At 46.9% G+C, this 19787-nt stretch overlaps 1 protein-coding gene across 1 annotated transcript in view; it reads left to right on the top strand.

The window, feature by feature from the left end:
* The window catches only part of CELF3 (CUGBP, Elav-like family member 3), a 22503-nt gene extending 5342 nt beyond the window's left edge, over positions 1–17161 (top strand). Inside the window, exons 2-12 of the mRNA XM_018569354.1 lie at positions 3861–3909; positions 5073–5201; positions 5660–5739; positions 6048–6191; positions 6696–6846; positions 8946–9101; positions 9193–9258; positions 9471–9569; positions 9667–9810; positions 9938–10074; positions 16614–17161. Of these exons, the coding sequence (XP_018424856.1) occupies positions 3861–3909; positions 5073–5201; positions 5660–5739; positions 6048–6191; positions 6696–6846; positions 8946–9101; positions 9193–9258; positions 9471–9569; positions 9667–9810; positions 9938–10065 (1146 nt within the window). The 3' untranslated portion in view covers positions 10066–10074; positions 16614–17161. The remainder of the gene's footprint in view (positions 1–3860; positions 3910–5072; positions 5202–5659; positions 5740–6047; positions 6192–6695; positions 6847–8945; positions 9102–9192; positions 9259–9470; positions 9570–9666; positions 9811–9937; positions 10075–16613) is intronic.
* Positions 17162–19787: the final 2626 nt, after the last annotated feature.

The following is a 19787-nucleotide window of genomic DNA, read 5'->3' as shown; positions in this document are numbered from 1 at the left end:
CAAGGTGCCAGATGCACTGATGGTCACTTATAATGGGCAATTGCAACCATTGATGATCTACTGACCATGGAAGATCAGATCGGAGATCAATAATGGGGTACACGGGCAGCTGGAGAGTTTTACTCAATGATCACCAGGTTGGGACTAGGTGTGGAGATGTACGACCTTACCGAAATTTACAGAGAACCACCAAAGTTCCACCATAGTCTCCACCAAAGAACCACCATAGTCTCCATCATAGAACCACCATAGTCTCCACCATAGAACCACCATAGTTCCACCATAGATCCAGCATTGTTCCACAATAGTCTTCACCATAGAACCACCATAGTCTACACTAGTGGTAGGCAACCTTGGAACTACAGCTGTGGTCAAACTACAAATCCCATAATGCCTCTGACTATGGGAGTCATGACTGTGGTTATGAGAAGCTTGCAATGCCTCATGGGACTTGTAGTTCCACAACAGCTGGAGTGCCAAGGTTGCCTACCGCCGGTCTACACCATAGTTCCACCATAGAACCACCATAGTCTCCACCATAGAACCCCCATAGTTCCACCATAGATCCAACATTGTTCCACAATAGTCTTCACCATAGAACCACCATAGTCTACACCATAGTTCCACCATAATCTCCACCATAGAACCACCATAGTCTCCACCATAGAACCACCATAGATCCACCATAGATCCAACATTGTTCCACAATAGTCTTCACCATAGAACCACCATAGTTGCAGGGACCTATACACACACACACACACACACAATAGGTTGGGCTTGATGGACTTATGTCTTTATTCAACCTCAAATACTATGTAACTATGTAATAGTTCCACCATAGTCTCCACCATAGTACCACCATAGTTTCACCATAGATCCACCATAGTTTCACCATAGTCTCCACCATAGAACCACCATAGTCTCCACCATAGAACCAACATAATCTCCACCATAGAACCACCATAGTTCCACCAGAGTCTTCACCAAAGAACCACCAGAGTCTTCAGCATAGAACCACCATTGTTCCACCATAGAACCACCATAGTCTCCACCATAGAACCACCATAGTTTCCATCATAGAACCACCATAGTTTCCACCATAGAACCACCATAGTTTCCATCATAGAACCACCATAGTTTCCATCATAGAACCACCATAGTTTCCATCATAGAACCACCATAATTTCCACCATAGAACCACCATAGTTTCCATCATAGAACCACCATAGTTTACATCATAGAACCACCATAGTTTACATCATAGAACCACCATTGTTCCACCATAGAACCACCATAGTCTCCACCATAGAACCACCATAGTTTCCATCATAGAACCACCATAGTTTCCACCATAGAACCACCATAGTCTCCATCATAGAACCACCATAGTCTCCACCATAGAACCACCATAGTTCTCAAGGTGCCAGATGCACTGATGGTCACTTATAATGGGCAATTGCAACCATTGATGATCTACTGACCATGGAAGATCAGATCGGAGATCAATAATGGGGTACACGGGCAGCTGGAGAGTTTTACTCAATGATCACCAGGTTGGGACTAGGTGTGGAGATGTACGACCTTACCGAAATTTACAGAGAACCACCAAAGTTCCACCATAGTCTCCACCAAAGAACCACCATAGTCTCCATCATAGAACCACCATAGTCTCCACCATAGAACCACCATAGTTCCACCATAGATCCAGCATTGTTCCACAATAGTCTTCACCATAGAACCACCATAGTCTACACTAGTGGTAGGCAACCTTGGAACTACAGCTGTGGTCAAACTACAAATCCCATAATGCCTCTGACTATGGGAGTCATGACTGTGGTTATGAGAAGCTTGCAATGCCTCATGGGACTTGTAGTTCCACAACAGCTGGAGTGCCAAGGTTGCCTACCGCCGGTCTACACCATAGTTCCACCATAGAACCACCATAGTCTCCACCATAGAACCCCCATAGTTCCACCATAGATCCAACATTGTTCCACAATAGTCTTCACCATAGAACCACCATAGTCTACACCATAGTTCCACCATAATCTCCACCATAGAACCACCATAGTCTCCACCATAGAACCACCATAGTTCCACCATAGATCCAACATTGTTCCACAATAGTCTTCACCATAGAACCACCATAGTTGCAGGGACCTATACACACACACACACACACACAATAGTTTGGACTTGATGGACTTATGTCTTTATTCAACCTCAAATACTATGTAACTATGTAATAGTTCCACCATAGTCTCCACCATAGTCTCCACCATAGTCTCCACCATAGAACCACCATAGTCTCCACCATAGTACCACCATAGTTTCACCATAGATCCACCATAGTTTCCATCATAGAACCACCATAGTTTCCATCATAGAACCACCAGAGTCTCCACCATAGAAACACTATAGTCTCCACCATAGAACCACCATAGTCACTACCATAGAAACATTATAGTCTCCACCATAGAACCACCATAGTCTTCACCGTATAACCACCATAATCTCCACCATAGAACCACCATAGTCTTCACCGTATAACCACCATAATCTCCACCATAGAACCACCATAGTCTTCACCGTATAACCACCATAATCTCCACCATAGAACCACCATAGTCTACACTATAAAACCACCATATAACCACCATAGTCTCCACCATAGAACCACTATAGTTCCATCATAGTTACACCATAGAACCACCATAATCTCCACCATAGAACCACCATTGGGGTGGCCTTTCGGAGGAGTTATGCAAATCTTAAAATGCCTTGATGGGTGGGTGTCAGTCAGGGGGAGTGGGTGTTCCTAGGCAGGCTGTATTTGCACACAGACCACACTAGGTAACGCCCACATGCGATCCTGAGCCTCCATGATTAAAAGAACTGAAATCCAAAGAATGAAAGGGGGCGGAGCCAGGGATAGTTAGGCTGGGGAAGAAAAGGCCTAGATGATGCTGGACATCTTCCGGCCAGCAAATGAGGCGGGCTCTGTCTGACTTGCTGCAGCTGCAACAGTACCAGAACATTCTCACGTCACATGACCCCGCCATTTTACAACAGATGGATCCATGCTCCCAAAGACTCGCCCGTCTGTGCTTCACTTTTGCAAGAAAATGTTAAAGACCTCTTCTACTTTACCGGAGACTGTCAGAGACACTGCGAGAGACTCCTGCAATGTTATAGGAAAGTGTAGACTGTGGGCATGTTACAGGAGATTGTTAAGGGTTGCTATAAGGTTTCAAGGGACTGCTAGTGACTGTGGGCATGTAACAGGAGATTGTTAAAGGTTGCTATAATGTTTCTAGGGACTGTGGGCATGTTACAGGATATTGTTAAAGGTTGCTATAATGTTTCTAGGGACTGTGGGCATGTTACAGGATATTGTTAAAGGTTGCTATAATGTTTCTAGGGACTGTGGGCATGTTACAGGATATTGTTAAAGGTTGCTATAATGTTTCTATGGACTGCCAGGGACTGTGGGCATGTTACAGGATATGGTTAAAGGTTGTTTCATTGTTTCCAGGGACTTCTATGGTATGGTAGTACATCCCAACCCCCGACACCATTCATCGATCTCGGGAATAGGCAACCTCAGCACTCCAGTTACTGCGCATCTACGGGGCCCGTTCGCACATAAGCGTTCCAATGCGGTGCGTTGGTGCACATGCGCAGTGCGTGGTGACATGGGCGCCGCGGTACAATGCCTGATAAATGGCGCCGCAATGCTCTAACAGTCTCCAGAACCCTGACAGATGATGCCACTCCCCGGTCATGTGACCCGGCGGACGCCGATGTGTAATATCTCTAGATCTGGAATGATAATGACGTTTATGTTTTTCTTCCAGATGAACCGACCGATTCAAGTGAAGCCCGCGGACAGCGAGAGCCGGGGAGGTAGGTGACCCTTCCATGGCCCACGATGCTCTCATTGCGCCCTTTCCATGCCCTTTCCCGACGTACGCGTCACCTTCCCATCTCCTTCTGCCACCTTACCTTCCCTGGCTCCTCCCCTCCCCCCTCATCACATTTCTAAATTCCATTTCCCTTTTAATGCCATTATGTCATCACTGGGTTCTCTGTGCTCCTCTATGCAGTGCAGGCAGATTACAGCTGGTTGGAGGAGCTGGCAGGGGGCTGTACATAGCTTCCTGAACACATCACAGCACCCTGCCTAAGTACACAGCCCTGGTGCAAGCAGTGGGTGGGCTCTTGGGAGGAGTTATGCAAATATCCTTTTAAGAGGCCTCAGCCCTGATGAAAGCAGTGGGTGGGCTCTTGGTAGAAGTTATGCAAATATCCTCTCAAGAGCCCTCAGCCCTGATGCAAGCAGTGGGCTGGCTCATGGGAGGAGTTATGGAAATATCCTCTCAAGAGCTCTCAGGCTGGATGCAAGCAGTGGGCGGGCTCTTGGGAGGAGTTATGCAAATATTATCTCGAGTCTTAAGCAGTGGGTGGACTCTTGGGAGGGGTTAGGCAAATATTATCTCGAGTCTTAAGCAGTGGACAGGCTCTTGGGAGGAGTTATGCAAATATCCCCATCAGGAGGCCTCAGCCCTGATGAAAGCAGTGGGAGGGCTATTGGGAGGAGTTATGCAAATATCCTCTCAAGAGGCCTCAGCCCTGTTGCAATCAGTGGGCTGGTTGGTGGCAGGAGCTATTGAATTATCAGTCTGGAGGAGTGGGCGTTCCTAGCCAGGCTTAATTTGCATACAGACTTCTTTAGGTAACGCCCACATGTCATGCTTCACCTCCCTGATTGAAAGGCCTGAACTCCGTCCCAGCACGGTAATGGCCTCGCGGTGCCCATTTGGGCATGGGGCCCCTGAATGTTGCAAATACAAATGTATTAGAATAAAACACTATTGGTCTATGGCCAGCTTGACAGAGTTGTTATAAACTGTCGCTTTGCAGCAGCTGGAAGATGTACAGGGGAAAAAAGTGGAGGGGGGGGTCATGTGACTCATCAAATAAAATGTAATTGGACTGGGATTCATTCACCATCTGTACATTATGGAGTAAGTTCCCTCCTTGAGTCTCACCTTCTCTCCGTTTCCTAGAGGACCGCAAGCTGTTCGTCGGCATGCTGGGAAAGCAGCAAACAGACGAGGACGTCCGCAGGATGTTTGAGCCCTTCGGGAACATAGACGAGTGTACGGTCCTCCGGGGACCAGACGGGACCAGCAAAGGTACATATAAGCCCTGCGATGGGGTCTTAATGGACATTTAAAGGGCAACTCCAGGCAAATCTTAAACCCCACCCCCCTCACGGAGCAGCCGTTGCCGGGGGCAAGCCTGATTTTAGTGGTCAGCTTGTGTGCGGCAACTCGATTTCAAAGCGGATTTCATGTCCTGCAGGATGAACTGAACAATGGCTGTGTTTTTTTATCCTGTATTTGCCTGAAGTTCTTCCTTAAAGTGTGCCGGTCACTTAAAGTGGAACGGCCATATTGGGCTTTTTTGGCCCGTATTGCGTTTTCAGCAGCTTTGGGGTGGAGCGGCGCTGTGATACCATATGGCCTCACTCCCCCCCAAAGGAGGTCGACCACAGGTGACGCGGCGCGGCCATTCTGTGACAGTTGTGTGATCATTGTGTTGCGGTGCTGCCCCGTGTGTCGTGTAGTAATGTGGTATCTCCCGCGCTTAGGTTGTGCATTTGTGAAGTTTCAGACACATTCAGAGGCGCAGGCGGCCATCAACGCACTTCACGGGAGTCGGACACTGCCGGTAAGACGAGGAGCGACCCCTGTGTGTAGATGTGTGCTTACTCTGTGGAAGTCATGTGTGTCTTGTATAATGGCGGCCATGACGGCTCAGCCACTTTATCCTCCTGTAGGGTAGTCATGTGACTTATTTCCAGCAACAACGGTGGTGGCTGTTCGAAAATGTGTTCAGTACGGGCCGGTGCCACCTGCGAGTCGGCCATGTTGCCGCCCTGTACCCCGTGGCGCCAGTCGTGTACCCCGTGGTGCCAGTCGTGCGCGGTTCGTGTTATTAGCCCGCGCTAACCTCATCCTGGGCTCTCATTTTTGCAGGGAGCCTCCTCCAGCCTGGTGGTGAAATTTGCCGACACGGAGAAGGAGCGGGGGCTGCGCCGGATGCAGCAAGTGGCCAATCAGCTCGGCATGTTCAGCCCCATCGCCCTCCAGTTCGGGGCGTACAGCGCGTACACCCAGGCAGTAAGTGACCAGGTATATTCAAGCCCTCTTCCTTATTTGATGTTTATCTGTGTGTGTGACGCATGACCTCACCGTGTCGCTGTGACATCACTGTCACCCCTCCTTTTTGGAGTTAACCATGTGACCTCCCCATACCAATGCACATAGGACATTGCCATCCAGCATTTGGAGGTTTGTCCCACCAAGGTGGACCTCAGATCGCTCCTGGCCTCTTTTTTGGACTCTGTGACCCGATGAGTATTGGGACAACCCAACTCTGTTGATATTATCCATTATGACATCATTGGTGTTTTTCACGTGTGATGTCACCTGTTCTGTGTGACATCATTGACTGCTTCCCCTTACCACCCCAGTGACATCACTTCCAGCTGACATTGGTATTACCACCCCACGTTCCCATAGTCTCAGGTGACGCCTCTTTCCCTTCTTTGTCTTGTGTTGTGGCTCCTTGTCGGCCTCCCTGCTCTTGTCTTACACCGTTTGTGTCTTTTCATCCCCCCGCAGCTAATGCAGCAGCAGGCCGCCCTGGTGGCCGCGCACAGTGCTTACCTCAACCCCATGGCCACCATGGCCGCCGTCCAGATGCAGCAAATGGCGACAATCAACCCCAACGGGATCATAGCCACTCCCATCACCCCAATCACATCCTCTTCAGGTAAGACCAAGGCTCCAACTGCTTGGGGGACTAGAGGACTAAAGGATTCCGGGAGTGATGATGACACAGGTCTCCCCTATAGAGCAGGAATTTTCAGATGCTCAGGTTGGAGACCATCCGTAAGTCAGAATTTACAATACTGTCGATAGGAAAAAAAAATTATTTATGTTTAATAAAAGAAAAAGAAACAATTTTGTAAAAAATTTGAGAAACTAGAAATGTGGTAATGCGGAGGAGATCCTTCTCAGTTGGGGATTTTGGAAGGGTAGCGCCACGTACCTGGTATGGCCTGAGCGATGAGGGAGGCTCCTTTTGTAACTCAGAGCACCCCTGAGGATGGCACAGGTAGCGCACGGACAGAGAGAGACACCAGTGCCTGTAGATGCTGATGACCCGCTGGTAGCGATGAGGGGTGATGCTGGTAACCGGATGCAGGACCCTCCAGTTCCAGAGGAGCAGCTGTAGACCTGATGGCAGCAGAACAGCAGGAAGCGGAGTAAGGCGGACCGGATCAGTAGTTGGCAGGCAAGGAGGTGCAGGATCGTAGGCAGGGGCATAGTCAGTGGAAGCCGGGTCGGAGCCAAACAGATAGTCAGAGCCGATTCAGGAAGCAGGAGAGTAGTCAGACAGGCCGGGGTCAAAGGGCAGGCAGCAGACAACAGGAATCAGGAACAAGCGGGTCAATACAGGAGTCAGATGCAGGAACACAGATACAGGTACAGCTGAAGATCCTCCAGCAACTAGCAGGTTGCTGCTCAGTGTTTAAATAGGCTGAATGGTGCCAATAGGTGTAACGGGAGTGTGCGTGCCGCTCCTGACGTACCGCAATGCGCCCATGCTAATCGGTTACAATGCGCATGTCCGCGTGCCACAGCGCGTGCGGTTACTCGGGCTGTTCTCGTGCTGTGTCAGTAGCCCTAGTTTCCTGACAGGTAGGCCATGGCACATTTCTCTTCAAAATCCATAAAAAGGATTGTAGACATTTCTTGAAGCACAAATGTTTCAAACATTTATAGGGAGTCCCAAATTTTGAGATGTCTCCCAGAATTCCCAGTGGGGGGTCCAGACAACAGAAAGCTTCTCTTGGGAAAGTAGAACCTTTTGGACATCAGAAGAGTAGAACCTTCTCTGTAGGACGTTTTCTAAAGAACCCTTTAAAAAGGTAGAAAACCCTAAAAACAAATTGGAATCTGGCTTTGTACACAGAGGCACACTTATACTGGAACAGAAAAGGGCCTTCACCAAACTGTTACCACAGAAGACCATTCCAGAAATATGGATGTCACCGACTTTATTTCCATCAAGTGAAAAGTTTGCCACATTACCCACCGTGTGGGCAATTTATGAAGTATGGAACATTCAGTATATGGCCAAAAGTATGGGGAACCCCATTCCAAATTCATTTTAAACAATAGGGGGCTTCCGACCTTGTGGTAACAGTCTGGTGAAGGCCCTTTTCTGTTCGAGATCTTCTCAACCAACATTAGTACCTGACCTCGCAAATGCCCTTTTGGCTGAATGGGTACTTACAGGCATTACAAAATCGTGTGGAAAGCCTTCATAGAAGAGTGGAGGCAGTTGTAGTCACATAGGGGGGTCAACTCCATGATAATGCCCATGGTTTTTGGAAACGGATGTGCATCAAGCTCATGAGGTATGATGGTCGGGTGTCCACAAGCTTCTGGTCCTATAAAGTAGAAAGTTTCTCTTACGAAAGTAAAGAATTTGGGGGTTCAGATCGTAGGAAGTTCCTTCACATACGTGTTTGTGAAGGTTCTCATTTATCAAGGTCATGGTATAGCTGGTAGTAGCTAGTCACATCCAGTTGGACCTGTTTTGTAACGTTGAGGACGTTTCACCACACATCCAAGCAGTTCCTCATGCTCACTCAGACTGAAAAAGTTACTCGGATGATGGTAAACCATCTTCTACATTGCAGAAGAAATCCAATTGACTATGACTTACTTTTTATATTCAGCATTTGGGGAGTCATAGACAATATTTGCGATCGTGGACATTACCCTGCCCTACCACAAGAGCATAAATGGACTCCTTGTGACATAACGGCAGCTCATCGTATCATTGTTATGTCTGCACAGGTACCAGTACACCACCCAATCTTGCAGCCACACCAGTATCAGCCATTTCTGCAACATTGGGAGTTAACGGCTACAGCGCAGTGCCCACGCAGAGCAGCGTTCTCTCGCAGAATAGCTCGGAGGCTATCTATACCAATGGCCTTCACCCATATCCAGGTAATACTGTTATGTAAGGTATTTTCGTGTTGGTTAGTCTACCTGTTTGGTAGAGGCTCCTCATGGAACGCTCTATATCTTTCTCCTATAGCCCAAAGTCCGGTGACCCAATTGGACCCTCTTCAGCAAGCCTATGCTGGCATGCAGCACTACACAGGTAAACAGGAATAAGAATATTGCAGGAGCCGGGCCATATCTTTGGGTGGCTTGTGGTACTGGAAGAGCAGAGGGTTGAAACCATTAAGCCATTGGCAATGCCCCTAACCATATCTGTCTAGCCCTGTGCCTAACCCTAACCTTCTGCCCTAACTGTAACAGTTGCCCCTTTTATGTCTGGTACCCCATCTCATTTACGTTTTCCTTTTGCAGCTGCCTATCCTGCAGCCTACGGCCTGGTGAGCCCAGCTTTTACGCAGCCTCCACCATTATTAACCCAGCAGCCCCCACAACAGCAACAACAAAGAGAGGGTGAGTATGCCATCTACCTTCTGTCAACTGCCCCCTAAGACCATCTAAAGACGTGAGATCCAATATCTTGATGCCCTTCTGTCTTATTTTACATTAGGTCCGGAGGGCTGCAACATTTTTATCTACCACCTGCCCCAAGAGTTCACGGATTCGGAGATCCTTCAGATGTTCCTACCATTCGGTAACGTCATCTCCGCCAAAGTGTTTGTAGACAGAGCCACCAATCAGAGCAAGTGCTTCGGTGAGTAAGCCTTCAACTCTATGTTGGCAAACCCGGGCTGGCTTATATGGCGAATAACAATACCTTGTTGCCAAGTCCGTTGAAGCCTCCATTGATGTCCTTCTCTTGTCTCCATGTCCTCCCACAGGCTTTGTAAGTTTTGACAATCCCGGCAGTGCCCAAGCTGCCATTCAGGCCATGAACGGTTTCCAGATTGGTATGAAGAGACTCAAAGTACAACTAAAGAGACCAAAAGATGCCAACCGGCCCTATTGAGGAGTTCAGGTGGGTACCAATGGGAAAAAGCCAACAAAGCTCTTGAGCTCCCAAAGACTGTAGGCCAAAGCCAGAAGGAGCTTTAGGTTAATGTTAACGTTAAAACTTTATGAAACTCAAAGGCCAGTTTGTCTGGGTCAACATCACGCTGATCAGGAGAAAACTGGGAGGAAAAATAAATAGTTTGGGGCCTTGTACGTAGCGCCACCATAACGCGGCCGGTCGTAGGCTTGTGGTAAGGGCCCGTTGAGTGTTATCTGGTGCCGTATTGTGAGTCTGGTCCTCGTGCCTACTTCTGTCTCCTTTCCTGTTTGGAACAGTTTGTCTTTCCATGGTTTATTTTCCGTTCATTATCGTTTTTTTTTTAATTGCTGTTTCCAGTTGTACACGAGCACAGCCCAGAGAGAAAGCGGAAGATCTGATCCCAGTGGACCTTTGACATGGTGATCGAATGAGGTCATCACTGGGCGAGGAGGCTTCCCGTATAATCCACCGATCCCAACAGAATTTTTTTTTTTTTAACCCAACGACATTAATAGTCAACTTCCTAAAGCTCAAGAAGTGGGAGGTCTCAGAGGGGCGTGGTTCGGAAATCTTGACGCGATCGAATGATCTCATCGGGGTTTTGAACATTTCCCCGAAATAGGCAGTGCATTGATTGGAAAATGGGATTTGGGATCCTAGAGCATGCGATCTAGCAATGTCAATAAAGTTTTGAGTTTTTCTGCAGGGACTTTATTAAAAAAATACATTTAAAAAAGTTTCAAAAACTATAGGCTACTCTGACCACAAAATGAAGCTCCCACCATTTTTTTTTTGGGGTGCTCCGGCCTTATGCAATTTTCCTTTCCTTGTCCTGGTAAAATGTTTTGATTTATTACAATACAATCACCAAAATAAAAATGTAATATGCTTAATTTTTCGTTATTTTGAACCCTAGGCCAGATTTTTTTTTTTTCCTAAATTTTTTTGCGGGTGGTTAATAAAGTTAAATTGATGTGTTTCCATATAATCATTTAATAGTTTTATGTAAAAAAAAAAATAATGAAAATCAACTGCTTACCTACATAAATCAGCAGGAAATAAAACGAAAATAATATTTCTATTAACCACATGACCAAAACAAAACAGCTTCTCTTTTTCTGCCGCTTGAAACCCGCCCACCTTGTGCCAGGGTCCAATCAAAATCATGAGATGACTCTGTCGCTCTGACGTATACCTAGCGTCCATTGGCTGCCCTGGGACTCGTAGCACCGCCCCTTGTAAGTTGCATCCACTGGAATGACCGTGTTGTATTTCAGACCCTAACTACCTCACCCTCCTCCCTACTCTTCCTCCTCCAAGCCCCGCCCACGAGGAGTGGCTCCAAGGGAGGTCTCGGTGGTGTTTAGGATGCATGTAGTGCTGTGAAGTTTTGGAGTTTATGTGCCGTGCGAGACTGACTGTTTAACTAGGCTGTACAGGGCACCATAAAACCCAGCGGTGACTTCCTTTTACAAATGCATCCTCAGTAGGTTTCTTTGTGGCCATTCACCAATTCAAATCTAAAATGTCATCATTTGGGCCCGGTTCCTCTATGGGGCCCATAATTGAACAATTTCTTGAAGGATTTCCATTAGAAAAACTCTGTGTTATCCTGTTTCCATTTTTGGAGAGATCTTGGCCCCTCCTCAAACCTTGCCTTTGGTATCGTTGGCCAATACGCCACCAACCGTGGTCCAACCACCCAACCCAAAAAACTAACAGTGAATGGCAAAGTATTCCAACCAAATAGCACAATTCGATCCAGTCGAAACAAACTGAACCTCAGACTCTTTTTACTTAAAGGGTAAGCTACACCTTGACTTTGCATACCCAAGGACGCAAAATTTTAGGAAATGTGAAGAATTTGGACGCTAACCATCATCTGCCGCCATTTTCTGTGGATGCATTTGCTAAAAAGAGGCGCCTGATTTTTGACAAATATTTTTGAAAATTGTTACAACTTGTCTCATAATAATCAAACTACTGAGCCCCCCCCCAACCCTTTCCTTATGATCTGTAACTGTATGTGGTGCCCCCCCTTTTGGACCCTCGCTGTGCTGATGCAACTGGCAATGCTAGCTGTGGACTGTGCTTTTGCTGTTCCCCAGAATTCTCTATTGTGTGTATTCTGTCTTTTCTCACCCTCACAGTAGGGGGGCGGCAGAGGGCTATACTCTTTTGCATGTGCCTTAATTTATGTCTTGTCCTGGTCTATAATCTAATACTTTCCCAGAAGAACATTGGGTCTAAGGGGCCCACCACGATATCATTAGATCAGTTTCAATGTATTAGTTTAGAATGGTTTTAAGGGAATAGATGATACAGATGCTGTTTTTGGGTAATGCCCATTGGGTTTAGTAATGAATGTGTTGTAGGTTTACCAGTCCTTAATAAAAAATAAAGAACTTAGATCTTAGTTGAACATAATATATACAATGGAATTTGGAAATCTAGATTCTCTAGGATAAAGACCTTTGGTATGGACCCATAATTACCTTCTGTCTATGTATAGTCTTCATTTTTGTGTCTCGTTCACCGTCCCCATCCAATGTTCCTTTGCATGTGCCATTGAGAAGTCAATTTTCTGTTGTCCCTCTTTGATTCGACCCTCCTGCTCCCCTCTCGGTCTATCTGCTCCCCTACTAGAGTGCCTGAAATGTGTGGCTGTGGTCTGGGAATTGGATGCAACCAAAAGACTGTCTTGGTGATTGGCTTGGCCCATTCGTACATTTGCTGCTCTGTGTCTTTCACGTGGTGATATGGGAATTGGGGCTGGTCTGCTTAGTAACTGAAGTTAAGCAAAAAACCTTGAAACCCTTGGATTCAATAAAAAAGAACCTTACAGAGAACATTTATGACTTGCCAGGGCACCTTGAGAACAACAGCAACTCAGCGGTAGATGGTTTGTCGCATTGTCCTAACCTACGGTGACCAAATTTAACTAGGCCTTAGTGAAACTTGCTAAATATTTATGCCAGACCAACCATGTTGATTGACATCCATTAAAGATGCCACCTTGGCGCAGTCAGCTTTTACCGTCATTGTTTCCAAATTCAGTTATCCTGTAAGCAGTTAAGAGACCGAGGTGCAAATTTCTCAAGTTTCATCTAAGAGTTTTGAAATTTTATTGAATCCCAGGGATGGGTTCGAGGGCTGAGGGGGAGGGGGATGTCTATGAGAAGTTGTGTCTTGGATGGAGGTTCTTGGTTATTACAGGATCTGTTCGGCCTTTCGGACCACCAGGATGCTACTTCTAGGCATGAGGATGGCCGTCCAGCCCCCTCTGTCCAGCGTGGCCGCTCCAGGAGTATCTTCTGTGAATGGATGTGTGTCTGTTCTGTGACTTTATCTCCTCATCCATCTGTTTTGTTTGAATCCTGGGCGAGATGACCATGGGACACCCATGTCAGTGCTCAAGTTTCATCAACGTATCTTACCTAATTTTGTCTGAGAAATTAGCTGTGGAAGGGCACACCAAAAATTTGTTAGGGTAGGGTATTAAAGTCTTGATAGCCCAACAAAGCGAAAGAACAGTGCCACTCAAGACCATCCATGGTGATGGCCAACTGTGATGGCCCAGACCACGGATCTAATCTTTTTTTTAATGGCTTGGAGATATAGTTTTTATAACATGGGCCACAATTGGACTCCAATGACCACAATTGGACTCAAATGACCGATGACTCCAATGACCATAATTGGACTCCAATGACCAATGTCTCCAATGACCACAATTGGACTCCAATGACCACAATTGGACTTCAATGACCACAATTGGACTCCAATGACCACAATTGGACTCCAATGACTTCAATGACGACCACAATTGGACTCCAATGACCACAATTGGACTCCAATGACCAATGATTCCAATGACCACAATTGGACTCCAATGACCACAATTGGACTCCAATGATGCCAATGACCACAATTGGACTCCAATGACCACAATTGGACTCCAATGACCACAATTTCGGCAGAGGGCTATACTCTTTTGCATGTGCCTTAATTTATGTCTTGTCCTGGTCTATAATCTAATACTTTCCCAGAAGAACATTGGGTCTAAGGGGCCCACCACGATATCATTAGATCAGTTTCAATGTATTAGTTTAGAATGGTTTTAAGGGAATAGATGATACAGATGCTGTTTTTGGGTAATGCCCATTGGGTTTAGTAATGAATGTGTTGTAGGTTTACCAGTCCTTAATAAAAAATAAAGAACTTAGATCTTAGTTGAACATAATATATACAATGGAATTTGGAAATCTAGATTCTCTAGGATAAAGACCTTTGGTATGGACCCATAATTACCTTCTGTCTATGTATAGTCTTCATTTTTGTGTCTCGTTCACCGTCCCCATCCAATGTTCCTTTGCATGTGCCATTGAGAAGTCAATTTTCTGTTGTCCCTCTTTGATTCGACCCTCCTGCTCCCCTCTCGGTCTATCTGCTCCCCTACTAGAGTGCCTGAAATGTGTGGCTGTGGTCTGGGAATTGGATGCAACCAAAAGACTGTCTTGGTGATTGGCTTGGCCCATTCGTACATTTGCTGCTCTGTGTCTTTCACGTGGTGATATGGGAATTGGGGCTGGTCTGCTTAGTAACTGAAGTTAAGCAAAAAACCTTGAAACCCTTGGATTCAATAAAAAAGAACCTTACAGAGAACATTTATGACTTGCCAGGGCACCTTGAGAACAACAGCAACTCAGCGGTAGATGGTTTGTCGCATTGTCCTAACCTACGGTGACCAAATTTAACTAGGCCTTAGTGAAACTTGCTAAATATTTATGCCAGACCAACCATGTTGATTGACATCCATTAAAGATGCCACCTTGGCGCAGTCAGCTTTTACCGTCATTGTTTCCAAATTCAGTTATCCTGTAAGCAGTTAAGAGACCGAGGTGCAAATTTCTCAAGTTTCATCTAAGAGTTTTGAAATTTTATTGAATCCCAGGGATGGGTTCGAGGGCTGAGGGGGAGGGGGATGTCTATGAGAAGTTGTGTCTTGGATGGAGGTTCTTGGTTATTACAGGATCTGTTCGGCCTTTCGGACCACCAGGATGCTACTTCTAGGCATGAGGATGGCCGTCCAGCCCCCTCTGTCCAGCGTGGCCGCTCCAGGAGTATCTTCTGTGAATGGATGTGTGTCTGTTCTGTGACTTTATCTCCTCATCCATCTGTTTTGTTTGAATCCTGGGCGAGATGACCATGGGACACCCATGTCAGTGCTCAAGTTTCATCAACGTATCTTACCTAATTTTGTCTGAGAAATTAGCTGTGGAAGGGCACACCAAAAATTTGTTAGGGTAGGGTATTAAAGTCTTGATAGCCCAACAAAGCGAAAGAACAGTGCCACTCAAGACCATCCATGGTGATGGCCAACTGTGATGGCCCAGACCACGGATCTAATCTTTTTTTTAATGGCTTGGAGATATAGTTTTTATAACATGGGCCACAATTGGACTCCAATGACCACAATTGGACTCAAATGACCGATGACTCCAATGACCATAATTGGACTCCAATGACCAATGTCTCCAATGACCACAATTGGACTCCAATGACCACAATTGGACTTCAATGACCACAATTGGACTCCAATGACCACAATTGGACTCCAATGACTTCAATGACGACCACAATTGGACTCCAATGACCACAATTGGACTCCAATGACCAATGATTCCAATGACCACAATTGGACTCCAATGACCACAATTGGACTCCAATGATGCCAATGACCACAATTGGACTCCAATGACCACAATTGGACTCCAATGACCACAATTCGACTCCAATGACCACAATTCGACTCCAATGACCAATAACTCCAATGACCACAATTGGACTCAAATGACCACAATTGCACTCCAATGACCACAATTTGACCCCAAGCTAAAGCCAAAAATTGAGTATCATAGCTTCCAGTGATACTTTTTGGAATTTTTAACTTTCAAGAGATACTCTCATCCTAAAGAAGAGGGTAAGCCATTCGTAACCTATTGCTGAACCCTACGGTACTCAACTTTTTGGTTTCATTTGAGGCCTATTGTTGTTCATTGTTTGACAGAGAAGGCAATTTTGAAGGATAGCCCCTAATCCATGAAGGATTTCTACGTGGGGAATGATTTTCCTTCCAAACCCTAATTTTGAAGGGTCCAAAAATGTTTTTGCAAATTTTAATAGTTATTGCTGAATTTTTTGGGATTGCTTGCCAGGAAAATTTGGTCCTCAAAAAATCATGTGTTGTCAGCTGCCTTTAGACCTCCTCTCCGAAGGTCTACAGGCAGCTGACAACACATGATTTGGTTGACCTCAGGTGGACCTAAGGCATTAAATAGAACACTCGATCGATGAACTAAATTTTTGGGTGGAGAGGTGGTGATAAGCCGGAATCTCCACAGGATTCAAACCCAGAACGAGGAGATGGTAGAAGGCATGTCCAAGTCGCGCTTTGTGCCCGTGAACGTACAACCATGTCTTATTTCCCCAAAATAATTTTGTCTTTTGTGCTCTCTCATCAGGTGTACCTGATCTGGGGGTCCTGAGGGGATATCGGGTCCAGCCCCTTCCTCCCCCCCATTTTTCTTTCCGCACCTCGCGAAGGACTCCAAAAATTCCTTTTACTGCTGCTGGACCAAGACGGACATTTTTCAGGGGGGAAAAAAAATCTCGGAACTGTTAAATCCAGTCAGATCGCCCAAGCTTTAACCAGCAAGGACCTCTGGACTCAAACCCAACCGTTCTTCCCCCACCCGGAGAGGCGGCGAAACTGGAACATTCCTGGATCTGCACACACACACGCGCATTACCGAAGCGGGCAGGGTACGTTTCCGCTTCCGACCTCCGCAGCTGGGCGCTGGATTTATTTTTTAAATGTTGAGTGAAAAAAGAAAAAAAAACTGGGAAAAAAAGTACCGCGTTGAAAATAAACAAAAACAGCAGCGAAAGGTCTCTGCTGTGGACTGAGAAGATGAAGTAGTTGAACGGCACAGGATCCATTTTTTGTAATAAGGTTCCTTTTTTTTTTTCTTTATTTCTTTTCCTCGGCAATTCTTGTAAAAAAAAAAAAGAAAAATTCCGCTCCCAACTTCACGGACATCCGCAGATTTTTAAGAATGCGTTTATGCAGGTAAAGCGATTATTTTAAGAGAAGAGGAGAGAAAAGAAAATGGCTCTGATAAACTGGTTGTGGAGGAGAGCGCCGAGGCGGCCCCCCCCCCCTTTCCTCGCCCATCGCGTACGTCAGGGCTGCTGTGTAAATAGTGATTGGACGGAGGTTGCGGGAGTCAGTGCAATATCTCCTTGTGGTTCACATCGCACATTCTGGCTGATGTTGTGTTTTATTGAGCCCCCATCCCCCCGAATCTCAAATTCCCCCATCGTGTCACCAGCAACCAATGGCAGAAATTTGGCTTGGCGGGTGAGGCAATTTTGTTTTAAAGGCCTACTCACTGGAAGATCATAGTTTGGGATGGCCAGCGGTAGGTTGGAATGCTTACAGGTTTCTTATATCTCTCGGAGGCTCCAATGGTGAGATTTCCCCCAGTAGTTTGTGTCTCTGCCCCTCCCACAATGGTGAGATTTCCCCCAGTAGTTTGTGTCTCTGCCCCTCCCACAATGGTGAGATTTCCCCCAGTAGTTTGTGTCTCTGCCCCTCCCACAATGGTGAGATTTCCCCCAGTAGTTTGTGTCTCTGCCCCTCCCACAATGGTGAGATTTCCCCCAGTAGTTTGTGTCTCTGCCCCTCCCACAATGGTGAGATTTCCCCCAGTAGTTTGTGTCTCTGCCCCTCCCACAATGGTGAGATTTCCCCCAGTAGTTTGTGTCTCTGCCCCTCCCACAATGGTGAGATTTCCCCCAGTAGTTTGTGTCTCTGCCCCTCCCACAATGGTGAGATTTCCCCCAGTAGTTTGTGTCTCTGCCCCTCCCACAATGGTGAGATTTCCCCCAGTAGTTTGTGTCTCTGCCCCTCCCACAATGGTGAGATTTCCCCCAGTAGTTTGTGTCTCTGCCCCTCCCACAATGGTGAGATTTCCCCCAGTAGTTTGTGTCTCTGCCCCTCCCACAATGGTGAGATTTCCCCCAGTAGTTTGTGTCTCTGCCCCTCCCACAATGGTGAGATTTCCCCCAGTAGTTTGTGTCTCTGCCCCTCCCACAATGGTGAGATTTCCCCCAGTAGTTTGTGTCTCTGCCCCTCCCACAATGGTGAGATTTCCCCCAGTAGTTTGTGTCTCTGCCCCTCCCACAATGGTGAGATTTCCCCCAGTAGTTTGTGTCTCTGCCCCTCCCACAATGGTGAGATTTCCCCCAGTAGTTTGTGTCTCTGCCCCTCCCACAATGGTGAGATTTCCCCCAGTAGTTTGTGTCTCTGCCCCTCCCACAATGGTGAGATTTCCCCCAGTAGTTTGTGTCTCTGCCCCTCCCACAATGGTGAGATTTCCCCCAGTAGTTTGTGTCTCTGCCCCTCCCACAATGGTGAGATTTCCCCCAGTAGTTTGTGTCTCTGCCCCTCCCACAATGGTGAGATTTCCCCCAGTAGTTTGTGTCTCTGCCCCTCCCACAATGGTGAGATTTCCCCCAGTAGTTTGTGTCTCTGCCCCTCCCACAATGGTGAGATTTCCCCCAGTAGTTTGTGTCTCTGCCCCTCCCACAATGGTGAGATTTCCCCCAGTAGTTTGTGTCTCTGCCCCTCCCACAATGGTGAGATTTCCCCCAGTAGTTTGTGTCTCTGCCCCTCCCACAATGGTGAGATTTCCCCCAGTAGTTTGTGTCTCTGCCCCTCCCACAATGGTGAGATTTCCCCCAGTAGTTTGTGTCTCTGCCCCTCCCACAATGGTGAGATTTCCCCCAGTAGTTTGTGTCTCTGCCCCTCCCACAATGGTGAGATTTCCCCCAGTAGTTTGTGTCTCTGCCCCTCCCACAATGGTGAGATTTCCCCCAGTAGTTTTTGTCTCTGCCCCTCCCACAATGGAGAGATTTCCCCCAGTAGTTTGTGTCTCTGCCCCTCCCACAATGGTGAGATTTCCCCCAGTAGTTTGTGTCTCTGCCCCTCCCACAATGGTGAGATTTCCCCCAACAGGTTGTGTCTCTGCCACTCCCACAATAGTGCTATCTCCCCCAGTAGTTTTGTCTCTGCCCCTCCCACAATGGTGAGATTTCTCCCAGTAGTTTGTGTCTCTGCCCCTCCCACAATGGTGAGATTTCCCCCAACAGGTTGTGTCTCTGCCACTCCCACAATAGTGCTATCTCCCCCAGTAGTTTTGTCTCTGCCCCTCCCACAATGGTGAGATTTCCCTCCAGTAGTTTGTGTCTCTGCCCCTCCCACAATGGTGAGATTTCTCCCAGTAGTTTGTGTCCCTGCCCCTCCCACAATGGTGAGATTTCCCCCAGTAGTTTTGTCATTGCCCCTCCCACAATGGTGAGATTTCCCTCCAGTAGAGTGTCTTAGCCCCTCCCACAATGGGAAGATTTATCTGCCATGGGTATCTTTGCCCCTCCTACAATGGTGGAATTTCGCTTCCGTTGGTGTCTCTGCCCCTCCCACTCAGCCATAAGGTAGTTTTTTTCCTATTACAGTCGGCTTTCCAAGCTGCTTCTTTAGTCCATATCATTGGGAATATATTAAGTAAAGGTGACACCATCATTGGTGGCCCCCGGAACTGAGAATTCCGGGGGGGGGGGGGGGGGGGGGGTGT

This window comes from Nanorana parkeri, unplaced genomic scaffold, assembly GCF_000935625.1.
Source record: "Nanorana parkeri isolate BGI_ZX_2015 unplaced genomic scaffold, ASM93562v1 scaffold1324, whole genome shotgun sequence".
NCBI classification, from domain to species: Eukaryota; Metazoa; Chordata; class Amphibia; order Anura; family Dicroglossidae; genus Nanorana; species Nanorana parkeri.
This window is presented reverse-complemented; position numbering and strand designations above follow the sequence as displayed.